The sequence below is a fragment of the Pelophylax lessonae genome, assembly GCF_965119305.1.
Source record: "Pelophylax lessonae genome assembly, chromosome: 4".
In the NCBI taxonomy this organism is placed as follows: Eukaryota; Metazoa; Chordata; class Amphibia; order Anura; family Ranidae; genus Pelophylax; species Pelophylax lessonae.
This window is the reverse complement of record NC_138771.1, coordinates 633,017,978-633,031,122: the sequence shown is the minus strand read 5'-3', so window position 1 is coordinate 633,031,122 and position 13,145 is coordinate 633,017,978. Positions and strand designations below refer to the sequence as shown.

Genomic DNA, 13,145 nt, shown 5'->3' with positions numbered 1-13,145 from the left:
AAAACCTTTGGGGATCAGTTAAATTGGGGGATAGTCTGTGTTGGTACGTGTGAGAGAGATCCACCTTTCCAAGTTGTTGGGGTTCATCTCATACTTCTGAAGGTTTGAGGGTGCTGCCTGTTCCATACTCCCACTACTCCTCATCTAGCCTTTTAGGGGTACAAACAATAGTAATTGGGGCCCAGTGTGGTTGTGTACGTGTGATATACATACACTTTTTTTGGATCATATTTTCTATTCCGCTATTTAATCAAAAACCTTTGGGGATCAGTTAAATTGGGGGATAGTCTGTGTTGGTACGTGTGAGAGAGATCCACCTTTCCAAGTTGTTGGGGTTCATCTCATACTTCTGAAGGTTTGAGGGTGCTACCTGTTCCATACCCCCCCTACTCCTCATCTAGCCTTTTAGGGGTACAAACAATAGTAATTGGGGCCTAGTGTGGTTGTGTACGTGTGATATACATACACTTTTTTTGGATCATATTTTCTATTCCGCTATTTAATCAAAAACCTTTGGGGATCAGTTAAATTGGGGGATAGTCTGTGTTGGTACGTGTGAGAGAGATCCACCTTTCCAAGTTGTTGGGGTTCATCTCATACTTCTGAAGGTTTGAGGGTGCTGCCTGTTCCATACCCCCCCTACTCCTCATCTAGCCTTTTAGGGGTACAAACAATAGTAATTGGGGCCTAGTGTGGTTGTGTACGTGTGATATACATACACTTTTTTTGGATCATATTTTCTATTCCGCTATTTAATCAAAAACCTTTGGGGATCAGTTAAATTGGGGGATAGTCTGTGTTGGTACGTGTGAGAGAGATCCACCTTTCCAAGTTGTTGGGGTTCATCTCATACTTCTGAAGGTTTGAGGGTGCTGCCTGTTCCATACCCCCCCTACTCCTCATCTAGCCTTTTAGGGGTACAAACAATAGTAATTGGGGCCTAGTGTGGTTGTGTACGTGTGATATACATACACTTTTTTTGGATCATATTTTCTATTCCGCTATTTAATCAAAAACCTTTGGGGATCAGTTAAATTGGGGGATAGTCTGTGTTGGTACGTGTGAGAGAGATCCACCTTTCCAAGTTGTTGGGGTTCATCTCATACTTCTGAAGGTTTGAGGGTGCTGCCTGTTCCATACCCCCCCTACTCCTCATCTAGCCTTTTAGGGGTACAAACAATAGTAATTGGGGCCTAGTGTGGTTGTGTACGTGTGATATACATACACTTTTTTTGGATCATATTTTCTATTCCGCTATTTAATCAAAAACCTTTGGGGATCAGTTAAATTGGGGGATAGTCTGTGTTGGTACGTGTGAGAGAGATCCACCTTTCCAAGTTGTTGGGGTTCATCTCATACTTCTGAAGGTTTGAGGGTGCTGCCTGTTCCATACTCCCCCTACTCCTCATCTAGCCTTTTAGGGGTACAAACAATAGTAATTGGGGCCCAGTGTGGTTGTGTACGTGTGATATACATACACTTTTTTTGGATCATATTTTCTATTCCGCTATTTAATCAAAAACCTTTGGGGATCAGTTAAATTGGGGGATAGTCTGTGTTGGTACGTGTGAGAGAGATCCACCTTTCCAAGTTGTTGGGGTTCATCTCATACTTCTGAAGGTTTGAGGGTGCTGCCTGTTCCATACCCCCCCTACTCCTCATCTAGCCTTTTAGGGGTACAAACAATAGTAATTGGGGCCTAGTGTGGTTGTGTACGTGTGATATACATACACTTTTTTTGGATCATATTTTCTATTCCGCTATTTAATCAAAAACCTTTGGGGATCAGTTAAATTGGGGGATAGTCTGTGTTGGTACGTGTGAGAGAGATCCACCTTTCCAAGTTGTTGGGGTTCATCTCATACTTCTGAAGGTTTGAGGGTGCTGCCTGTTCCATACTCCCCCTACTCCTCATCTAGCCTTTTAGGGGTACAAACAATAGTAATTGGGGCCCAGTGTGGTTGTGTACGTGTGATATACATACACTTTTTTTGGATCATATTTTCTATTCCGCTATTTAATTTAACTGGGCCTCCATGCGAGACCTGTGTGCCTTGTTGCGCTGTTTTGAGTACTCCACCAACATGGCCAGTGGCAATGACGCCGTTCTCAGCTTAACTATCCCACTTCTATGCCTCCTTGAAAAAACAATTCGGGCGATGATGGAAGAGGATGTGGCACAGGATGAGGAGGAGGAGGAGGATGAAGAGGTAACATTTCCAAGGCTTTCAGGGCAGTCATTCGCAAGGGGCTCCGAGGGTGGGTTCCTGCACACGCAAACGCCAGGGACGCAATTGTCCAGCAGGGGCACAGTTCTGGAGGATGAGGAGGATGAGGAGGAGGAGGAGCTGGAGGAGGAGATGGAACCATGTTCACAGCAGGGTGGCACCCAGGCCAGCTCATGGCCATCACTGGTGCGTGGCTGGGGGGATACAGAGGACACGGACGATACACCTCCCACAGAGGACAGCCTTTCGTTGCCTCTGGGCAGCCTGGCACACATGAGCGATTACATGCTGCAGTGTCTCCACAACGACCGCCGAGTTGCCCACATTCTAACTTGTGCTGATTACTGGGTGGCCACGCTGCTGGATCCCCGTTACAAGGACAACGTACCGTCCTTAATTCACTCACTGGAGCGCGATCGCAAGATGCGCGAGTACAAGCGCACGCTGGTAGACGCCATGCTGCTGGCATTCCCATCTGACAGCGGGGCCACAGTGGAAGCACAAGGCAGAGGAGGAGGAGGAGGAGGTCGCCAACGCAACCAGGGCACCGCCAGCACCTCAGAAGGCAGGGTTAGCATGGCCGAAATGTGGAAAAGCTTTGTCAGCACGCCACAACAAACAGCAGCACCAGCAGCTCAGATGGAACGTCTTAGCAGGAGGCAGCATTTTACCAACATGGTGGAGCAGTATGTGTGCACACGCCTACATGTAGTGAATGACGGGTCTGCCCCCTTCAACTTCTGGGTCTCCAAATTGGGCACATGGCCTGAGCTTGCCCTTTACGCCTTGGAGGTGCTGGCGTGCCCTGCAGCCAGTGTATTATCTGAACGGGTATTTAGCACGGCTGGGGGCGTTATAACAGACAAGCGCAGCCGCCTGTCCAGAGACAATGTGGACAAGCTCACGTTCATTAAAATGAACCAGGCATGGATCCCACGGGACTTTTCCGTACCTTATGCAGAATAGCAATGGATACCGACCTTACCCACCCATTGTTCCATTTTTGCTCTTTCTCACTCTTTTGGGGTGTACCCTCATTTAAAATTTTTGAAAAGAAGCAGTGTTGGCTACCTCGTCCTCCTCCTCAGGGCCAGATTAATGTAGGGGCTATTGGAGCTGCAGCTCCAGGCCCCTACCTTTTATATAGGCCCCGGGTTGGCCATATTCACTGTTACCGCTCTTCTGTCACTTGTAAACACAGAAGTCTGGCTTCTATGCTCGCTTCCCCAGGCAGCACCCTCAGAACCTCCCCACACAGCGTGAAGGCCGGACAAGGAGGGACAGTTGGCGATGCATGGATGTGTTTATGGGCTTCAGAGACAGCATCCCATGTTGAATTAGGCATGCATGGCTGCACCCTTCCTCCTCTGGGTGCATGGCAAGGCACGGCCCTTAAGGCCCTTCAAAATCCTCAGCACCAAGCCCATGATGCTGTTAATCCGGCCCTGGTCCTCCTCCACCGCCGCTTCCACCTACACCGCCCATAGGTGTGCGCAGCCTATTGCATTAAGGTGTGCACCCCAAAGTTGAAATACACATGCATGTGTTTGCCAGCAGGGAGAGTAATGTATCGGGGCCATGTACCTGTAGGCAAGGAGAAATAGAGCAGAGCAGGTCCCAGGGAGATCTTTCCCATCTCCTCACTGGCAATGCTATGTGCCCTAGGTGATTAGGGTGTGCCCAGGCACACCCAGCACACCCTGTGCGCACGCCTATGTCACCGCCACATCCACCACCACCTCAACCTCCCTCCTACTCCATATGGGCCTCGTCCTTCAGAGATGAAGAAGAACATTGTTTTATTTTTCTGTTTTTTTTTGTTGTTTTAAGTTATTTCCCTATCCACATTTGTTTGCAGAGCACTTGCCATGCTCTTAATTACGTTTTGCTGCCATTTGCAGCACTCTAGCCCTTTCCTTTGGTGTTTTAGAGCCATTTTAGTGCCTTAAAGTTCGGGTCCCCATTGACTTCAATGGGGTTCGGTGTCCGGGAAAAGTTCGGTAAAAGTCCGGGACACGGACCCGGACTTTTTTTTAAAGTTCGGCCGAACCCGTCGAACACGGACATCTAGGTGTCCGCTCAACCCTAGTGCTGAGATCCAACAAAAAAGTCAATCCAAAAAAATCAAAAAATCAATAAAGTGACATATGCCTTTAATTCAAAAAAAGTCCGTAATCCAGTGACAATTAAGATGCAAAATTATTAGGGTGTTGGTGGTTTCCACGTGTGGTTCCCCTTCTCCACCTCACCAGAAACTCTCCCCTTACTAGGGGAAAACCAGTATTCACAGCACTACAGTATGTGGCTGTACACAACATCCAGGTACAAGGCTTGCTCAGCTTTTCTAGCAGGTTTATATTGCTCCAGATACAGGAGGAAGATAAAAATCAGCATGTACAGTAGTATTATTGGGAACCTGCAGGGACCCTGCCCCCAGTTGTGACATCATCCATGCGTACAAGTGTCTCCGAGCACCACCGAGTCCCCTGGAAGTGCTGGCAGCCACCATCGTGGACAGATACGAAGCAACTCCCACGGCCACAGAACCTCTCTTGGGGCAGAGTGGATTATCCCAATAATACTACATTCTTGTTTTTATCTTCCTCCTGTATCTGGAGGGGTATCTGGAAGAGCTGAGCAAGCCTTGTACCTGGATGTTGTGTACAGCCACATAGTGCTGTTGTAGCACCCTCCTGGGTAGATGCTGGAGAGAGAGTGTGGTTTTTGAATCCTGTCTGCTTACTGGGGCAATTGCGGGTGGGTTTGTGTTGTTCTCCGCCTGCCAGAGAGCAGGGTCTGCTGGTGAGGTCTGCTCAGTTTGCTCGGGTGCGCCTCAGTCTGTCTGCAGAGTGTTTTGCGCTGGTCTGGTGGGGGAGGGGGGGGGCGCATGTTGGACAGTGTGGGGAGGCCTGGTGAATGGGTGCGCGGGCGTTTGGTGCAGCCCTGGTGATTTGGCAGGGGGTATCTTGGTACATGCTGGGATGCTGTGTGGAGGCCGGGAATGCATGTGCTCGGGTTCTTTCATCTGGATAGCGGAGTCCCGGAGGGGGCAGCTGCCTCCTCCTCTGTAGAGGTGCCATGTGGCCTCAGGTAGTCGACCTGAGGGCCTAAAGAGCTAGAGAGGAACTGAACCTGGAGGTCCTGTGGAGCTGACTGAGAGGAGAGACACTGGAGGATCTGATTCTACAATATAGTGAGTACAGATCTGTGTCAAGGGGCCTGACCTGAGGGGGGCCACCCCTGCAGCTAAAAGAGTCAGTGGACGGATGTCAGTAAATGGGATGCTAGTGAGTATCCTGAAGAAAATGTAGATCACCAAGTCTATTGCTGAAGAGAGAGAGCAAGGATACTTAACCCTTTCCATACATGTGGCAGTATGGCTTAAGCAGTGTGTGACTGCTTCCACAAGCAACCTGGTGAGGCCAAGTGAGAGTTGTCCTTATCCAATGTACAAAGTTCCAGTTGGTGTATCCCCCTTTTCCCTGCTCCCATCCAAGTTCCACAATAAATACTAAAAACCAACACCCCTAGACTGTATATTGAGCAGCGAGCCATCGGGAGTAAGGATGAATGTGTGAAATGTGCTCTAAATGACTGTCTGCAGGTAATCAGAGAAGGCCCAGCAAGTCATGATATAGCAAGCCCTATGGGGACTGTGCTACACTGTGAATGCTGGTTTACCCCTAGTAAAGGCAGAATTTCTGGTGAGTGAGGTGGAGAAGGGGGAGCATGTGTGGAAACCACCAACACCCTAATCATTTTGCATCTTAATTGTAACTGGATTACAGACTTCTTTTGAGTTAAAGACACATGTCACTTTATGGATTTTTTTATTTTTTTGGATTGACTTTTTATTGGATCTCAGCACATGTCACTTTATTCACGAAAATGATTGCAAGCACAGTGAAATCACTTTATTGTAATGACTATAATGTTTTATTAATTTCTGTTTTTGCATTAGTTAGAATATATTGCATACATATCTTCAAATTCTTATACCGGTAACTATCTAGTTTCATAACACATTAATTTAAAGCGCATTTGCAGAGGTACACACAAAATAAGCAGTCCCACATTAATCATTGCAGACTCCACCAAGGTGGTAGTTTTGATTAGGTATGCACCGATCCGACTTTTTTGGGCCCGATACCTATATCTGGCGTTGTGAAATCGCCGATACCGATACCGGAACCGATCCAGAGCACAAAGCAAGCGGCTGCAGTACAGAGCAAAGCCGCTGCTTCATGTGTACGGCTCCTCCATTCACAGGCGGAGTGCATCTGATATCACTCCGCCTGTGAGCTGGGACTATACAGGAAGTAGCGGCTCCCATCCCATACTACTACTGCACCTAGTAAGGGATGGCTGAGCCGTTACTAAGCAAAAACCGGATCGGCCAGTGGATCGGCCAGTGGATCAGTCAATGTTACCGATCCATCTAAAATGGCCATATCGGCGCCGATATCCGATCCGAATATCGGATCGGTGCATCCCTAGTTTTGATGGGGGCAGCAGCTTGAATACACTTCAAATATGTTGTCCATATCGCGGAACATTTTTTCTTCTTTATTTGATTTGGTAACTTGAACCTTCAGCTCCCTCCACATATTTTTTTATGGGATTAAGATTTGGAGACTGGTTCAGCCACTCCAGGACCTTAATGTGTTTCTTCTTGAGCCGCTCCTTTGTTGCCTTGGCCATGTGTTAGGGGTCTTTGTCATGCTGGAATACCCATCCATGACCCATTTTCAATGCTCCTGTCCTCCTCTCTCTTCTTCACTCTTTTGCTATTCCATCCTCTCTTAAAATCCCTATCCATCCCACTTCTATCTGCCCTTGTTGGCTCCTTTTTAGTCTCCCACTCTCATCCTCTCCTCTTATTCTGCCCTGCCGTAGATTTATTTTTGGATCTCTAGATTTAGAAAAATAGGAACCAACATCTCTCTTTTTCTATCACATACTTATTTTTATTGCGTCACCATCCAGGTTCCTCCTCGAAATGTTTCAGCATTTCCAGGCTATGAGGTTTGCGTTAGAGGAAATCAATGGAAGCCAAGATCTTCTCTCTAATGTTACTCTCGGATTTGTTGCTTTCGATTCTTGTGCTGCTTTACGGAAAGAGCTGGAAGGAACTTTGTGGATGTTAACGGGTCAGGCTCAACCGATACCTAATTATAGTTGCCGTGAAAGACCACATCTGTCAGCTGTCCTTGGCCATTCAATGTCCTCATCTTCCATTCTAATGGCTCATGTACTGGGAGTTTATAGGTTCCCACAGGTAAGAAAAAAAAACATTGTTTGTGAAGTAGGGTGGAAGAAACTATGGATGATGCTGCTGTTAATGTTTGGGTGGATGCAATAAAAATATAGATCTATTGGCTGCAACTATGTCCAGGTCTAGTTCTCAAATTTTAAAGAAGGTAGGCCTCCATTTTTTAATGATCTTAAAAAAAAAAATTACAAGGTTAGTCTCCATATTCTCTCCTGGTGGCACCGAAGTATGCAACAAAAGTAACTCGAAACCTCCTCAGGGGTGCCACAGGTAGCTGTAAAGGTCTGACAGAGGTTCTAACCTCTCCTTACTTAATACCTAAAAAGTTTGTCTGGAGTTGATAACTCGATATGCAAGCCAATTTAACAAGGTGTGTTGCTTAACTCAAAAAATAGCTTTCTGATTAATTTGTTAATTTGTTTTTATTCTAAATCTACATTTTTAGATATCTTTTTAGTACATAAAAGGTTCATTGGTATGCCGCTTTAATAAATAATAATAAAAAAAGGCTCTGCTGTGTTTTTATTATAGGCTGGCATATGCTCAAAGATGTGAATCTTTTTTTTTTTTTTTTTAATTAATGTATTATTATTTTTAAATATAACTGACAGAAGAACTAGAAAATGCATGATACTGCAGCTGAAGCCTGAAGGTGGCAATATTTATCCGAAGGCTAAAGGTGTTACTTTTTATCAGGGCTTTTTTTCTCAGAGAATAGGTGCAGGAACTACCTCTTTTGGACTTACCCCTTGTCTCCGCCCCTACCTACCTCCGTGAACCGTTCCTTGGTTCTACCCACTACCCACCTCCCAGTACCATCCCTTTTAGAAAATACAGAACAAAGTAACATTTGTGGTACTAAGTAATTTGTATGGAATTTGTTAATGACAACAAAAAAGCAGTAAAATAGATCCCATGCAGCCAACAACAATAGATCCCCCAGCAACAATAGATCCAGCCAGAAACAATAGGCCATCAGCAGCAACAACAGATCTCCCAGCAGCTAGCATCAATAGACTGCTGCCTAAACAGTAGATCCCTCCCAGCAACAACTGACCCCCCAGCAACAATAGACTCCCTGCAAAACGAGATCTCTTACAGAGACAATAGATCCCCCAGAAGCCACACCAGATCTCCCCAGCAGCAATAAATCCTCCTGCAGGAATATATCCCCTCCAGCAACAATAGGTTCCGCAGCAGCCAGCATCAATAGACAGTGTAGCACAACCCAGCACTCCTTGCCATTACATACATTCAGTGCTGGAGGTGCCGAAACTGCGTTCCCCCGCTTTTTATCAATGTAGCCTCCAGCCTGCCAATTATTAGAGCTGCAATAATATTCACCATGTGGGGAGCTTGGGGGGTCTCAATGGTGACCATGCCCTTGCTCCAGGGGGCCTCTCACATTAGGTTTTACATTGGGGGTCAGCAACCCATCAATCTACCAGTCGATTGTGGGCAGGTGATGGGTAGCTTGCTTTCCTTCCTTGTTGACCCCCGAAATCTGGACAGGAGCGGGGGTGGCAATTAGTGGAACTGGCCCCCTTTCCTCCTGCAGGAGCTGAATCGGCTTCTCCTCCCCTCCCTTTCACTGTCATTCAGCTGCTGCAGGAGGAAAGGGGATCTATTCCAGTCTGAATAATGTGATTGATCAGTACCTATTCCTCAGTTTGTGTATGAACAGGAAGCTCTGTGCAGAGCTCTTCCTGTTTATTCAATCTGTATAGTTGAGGCTGCAGAGATAGAGATTGAGAACTGTGTACATTTTTAAATATTATGACATGATATATTTTCTTTCTAAAATGTTTTACAGATAAGTCATTTTTCTACAAGCTCCCTGTTGAGTGATCGCACCCAGTTCCCGTCTTTCTTCAGGACTGTCCCTAGTGACACTTTCCAGTCAAAGGGTCTAGCCCAGCTCATCCTACATTTTGCATGGACGTGGGTGGGGTTGGTTGCTTTAGGAAACGACTACGGTGAGCAAGGTGTTCAAGTGGTCAAGAAGGAGCTCCTCAAAGCAGGAGCTTGTGTGGCCTTCACAGAGTTTATTGTTGCCAACAGTGAAGACAGAAACATACCACATATCACTAGGGTTATAAGTGAGTCAACTGCCAAGGTTGTGCTCGTGTTTGCTAGTGATCTCTACTTTGTGCTCCTTGTGGATGAAATGTTAAAGAAAAACATTAATGGGAAGATTTTTGTGGCCAGTGAGGCTTGGTCTACCTCAACGATTTTAGGGGTGGAGAAATATTCTTCAATATTGGTGGGTTCTATTGGCTTTGCCTTCTACAGCTCTGGTATTCCTGGGTTTAAAGAATTTGTGACTGATATCCACCCTCTTAAAAGTCCAGAAAAAAGCCTGTACCAAAAATTCTGGGAAAAAACTTTTGGATGCAGATTTTTGGACCAAATGAGTCTTTCTCAGCCATGGAACAATTCCACAAAATTATGTACAGGATTTGAGGATCTCAGCAATGTACACAATGTTTACACTGATATGTCTAATTTAAGGGGTTCTTTTAGCATCTACACTTCAGTTCAGGTTATTGCTAAAGCTCTCCATGACATGAGCACTTGTGAGAAAAGTAAAGGCCCTTTCTATAACAGGAGTTGTGCAGACATTTGGGACTTCAAGCCATGGCAGGTGAGAATAGTTTGTTTAATTCAAAAGGCAAGCTTTGTTTTTCATGTAAAGCCTAGTACACACGCAACGAATTTCCGCCGGTCGTCCGTCTTTTGTCCAGAGTGGTGTTTTGTTGGTTGGAATGTGCCTAGACTGCACACGAATTTTCCCGCACGACAAAATTCTACTTCAGAAGTGATGTCATGTGTTGGTTTGCTTTCTTTGTGTTCTTTCTTCTCTGAGCATGCCCAGTCTTGCTCTTAAGATTTTTCCCTGTCGAAATCTATACTGACTGCACGAAAATCGGACGTGTTTTGACGGTAGACAAAAATTTTATAGCCTGCACACCAGCATTTTTCCGGCCGAAAAGTCGGAGTCGGTTGTCGGAAGCATCATACTAACAAGCCGAAAATCGTCAGATCGGTCGTCGGACGAAAATTCCGACGCGTGTGTACGAGGCTTTAGCCTGATTGCTAAGCCACACAGGGAATGTATTGCCTGCTATTCAGCGATTTGTTTTGTCTGCATAGTGTACTACAAATAAGATGGTTGACAAAGGTTTGAATGGACCAGTTGGTCACCAGTGGCGGAGGAGGGCTCTCTGAGTTGCATGTTTTTAAGTTTGGCTGTTGTTCTCCAGGCAGCCCTCTCAAAAAGATTTTGATTTTGTTTATTGACCATACAACATTGTTGCTCTTGGCTTTTCATCACTGATGAGAGCTGGCAGAAAACCAAACTATGAGGCAAGATCACAGTTCCAAAGTAGGTCAGAGCAGCCATTCTTAACCCTAGGCCTCCTCCAGAGGTTGCCAGGGGCTGTGGCTGATTGACATCCTTTTTGATGGTACCTTCATAGTTCAAAGTCTGTTGCCAATTGGCCAAGCCAGAAACCTCATTCCAATAAACTTTGTATCTGTTTGTAAGAGTGGCACTGTGAGGAGTTGAGGGGAGGCATGTTTTTCCTGTTCACGACTAATGCAAGGGGCAATTTCTTAATGAGCCTGGGAGGATTTGCCTTAGCAGGGGTTCCCTGAGACCTTAACAGGTTGCCGACCGCCGCACGACGATTTACTACCGCGGTCAGCCCCTCACAGGCAAAGCGACGTAGTACTACGTTGCTAGCCTGTGAGGGTCTCAGGAGCGAGCGCGCGCCGCCGGAGGCGCGCTCCCGCGCGGTCACAGACCCCCCCCCGCGCGTGTGACTGGCAGATCCGATTGTCCGCCGGTCATTTGCGATCGTCAGTGAAGAGGGAGAAAGGCAGGCGGCTAGTGTAAACAAGCCGCCTGTCAGTCTCCCCTGTGTATGAATGGTGATCATACGGTTCTACTATGTAGGACCGTTGATCACTGTTCCTACACCTCAAGCCACAGCCAATCACAGTTAGAATCACGCCCCTAGGGACACACATAGCCCCTCCCTCTCAAAAAAAGTTAACCCCTTCACTGCCAGTGTAATTTTACAGTAACAGTGCATATTTATAGCACTGATTACTGTAATAATGTCACTGGTAACCCCAAAAGTGTCAAAAATGTCAGTCAAGGGTCCGATCTGTCCGCAGCAATGTCGCAGTCCCGCAAAAAAAAATCGCAGATCGCCGCCATTACTCGTTAAAGAAAAAAAACAACAAAAATCTTTGCCTTTGTTAGTAAACGCGATATCTTTTGCGCAAACCAATCAAAATATGCTTTTTGCGATTTTTTTTACCAAACATATGTAGCAGAAAACAAATTGGCCGAAAATGTTAAAAAATTTTGATTTTTAATTTTTTTTGGGGGGGGGGAATTTCATATAAAAAAATGTGAAAAATATTGTTATTTTTGCAAAATTGACGCTCTTTTTTTGTTTATAGCGCATGATCAAAAAATCGCACAGGTGATCAAATACCACCAAAAGAAAGCTCTGTTTGTGGGAAAAAAAGGAAGTCAAATTCGTTTGGGAACAGTGTCGCACGACCGTGCAATTGTCCGTTAAAGTCACGCAGTGCCGAATCGCAAAATAGGCCCTGGTCAGGAAGGGGGTAAAATCTTCCGGGGCTTAAGTGGTTAAAATTATTTCAATGGTTTCTTAGTGTTAAAAAAATTGAGAAAGGCTGGGCTACAGGTTAGCATTTGGCAAATTCAGATAGAAGAGCTGCAGACAGAAGAGCAATGAAAACAAGAAGACAGCTCAGGGTCTAACCAGTGATGAACAGGATGCTAAAGAGCTCACAAGGAGCAACATGAACTATTTTCTCAGTCACTAAGGCTGGCCATACACTATACAATTTTCCTATTCAATTTCCTTTAGATTTACCTTCAACTATGTAGTACAAGGACCTGCCTGATTGCATACAAATTGAAAGTGTCTAGGTTCGACCTTATAATATATGGTTTTGGTAAATCTAAAGGAAAGTTGAACAAGAAAATTGTATAGTGTATGGCCAGCCTTAGACAGGGCAGCTTTGGTTTGCAATTTAAGTCAGCAGATGGAAGGATTATGCATAGTAACAAAGTGCATCTGACCCAAAGTGAATCACATAAAATATATCTAAAGTAGGTTTTCTTAAGTGCAATAAATGCTGGGGCTTGTAGAGCACAGGATAGTACTTCCTATGTACTAATTCCTAAAAAGGAGCCTGGATAGTCACTTTGCAATGATGATGATGTCAGCAACCACCATCTTGGTTGTTTTTAATAACAGCATTAAGTTGGGCAGAACATGGGAATCTTTGTTTAAGTGGAAAAAAATGATATACCACTTATGTTGCTGATGTAATGTGTGCTAAGCTCATTACAATAATGATTTTTAAAACAATGGTGCAGTTTTCCTTTAACCAATTTACGTCTCCTCACAGTAATACTACTGCGGCAGAGTGGTTCGTTATCGTCTGACGACGTAGGCTCGCTCCCGCTGTTTTCATTCACAGCGGGAGTCGGGCCAGGGGAGGAGCAGCGGCGATCGCCGCTGCTCTGCCCCGATCGCCGGGGATCTAGTGTGGAGATCCGCCCGCCTGTGTAAACACAAGCGGACGGATCTACATAG

The 13,145-nt window shown here is 45.7% G+C and overlaps 1 protein-coding gene across 1 annotated transcript in view; it reads left to right on the top strand.

Annotated features, from left to right (window-relative positions):
* LOC309552878 (extracellular calcium-sensing receptor-like) overlaps nt 1-13,145 on the top strand; it is a gene marked incomplete at both ends in the record, with an annotated part of 37,115 nt that overhangs the window by 18,982 nt on the left and 4,988 nt on the right. The window contains 2 exons of the mRNA XM_082253789.1: nt 7,215-7,506; nt 9,314-10,144. Of these exons, the coding sequence (XP_082109915.1) occupies nt 7,215-7,506; nt 9,314-10,144 (1,123 nt within the window). The remainder of the gene's footprint in view (nt 1-7,214; nt 7,507-9,313; nt 10,145-13,145) is intronic.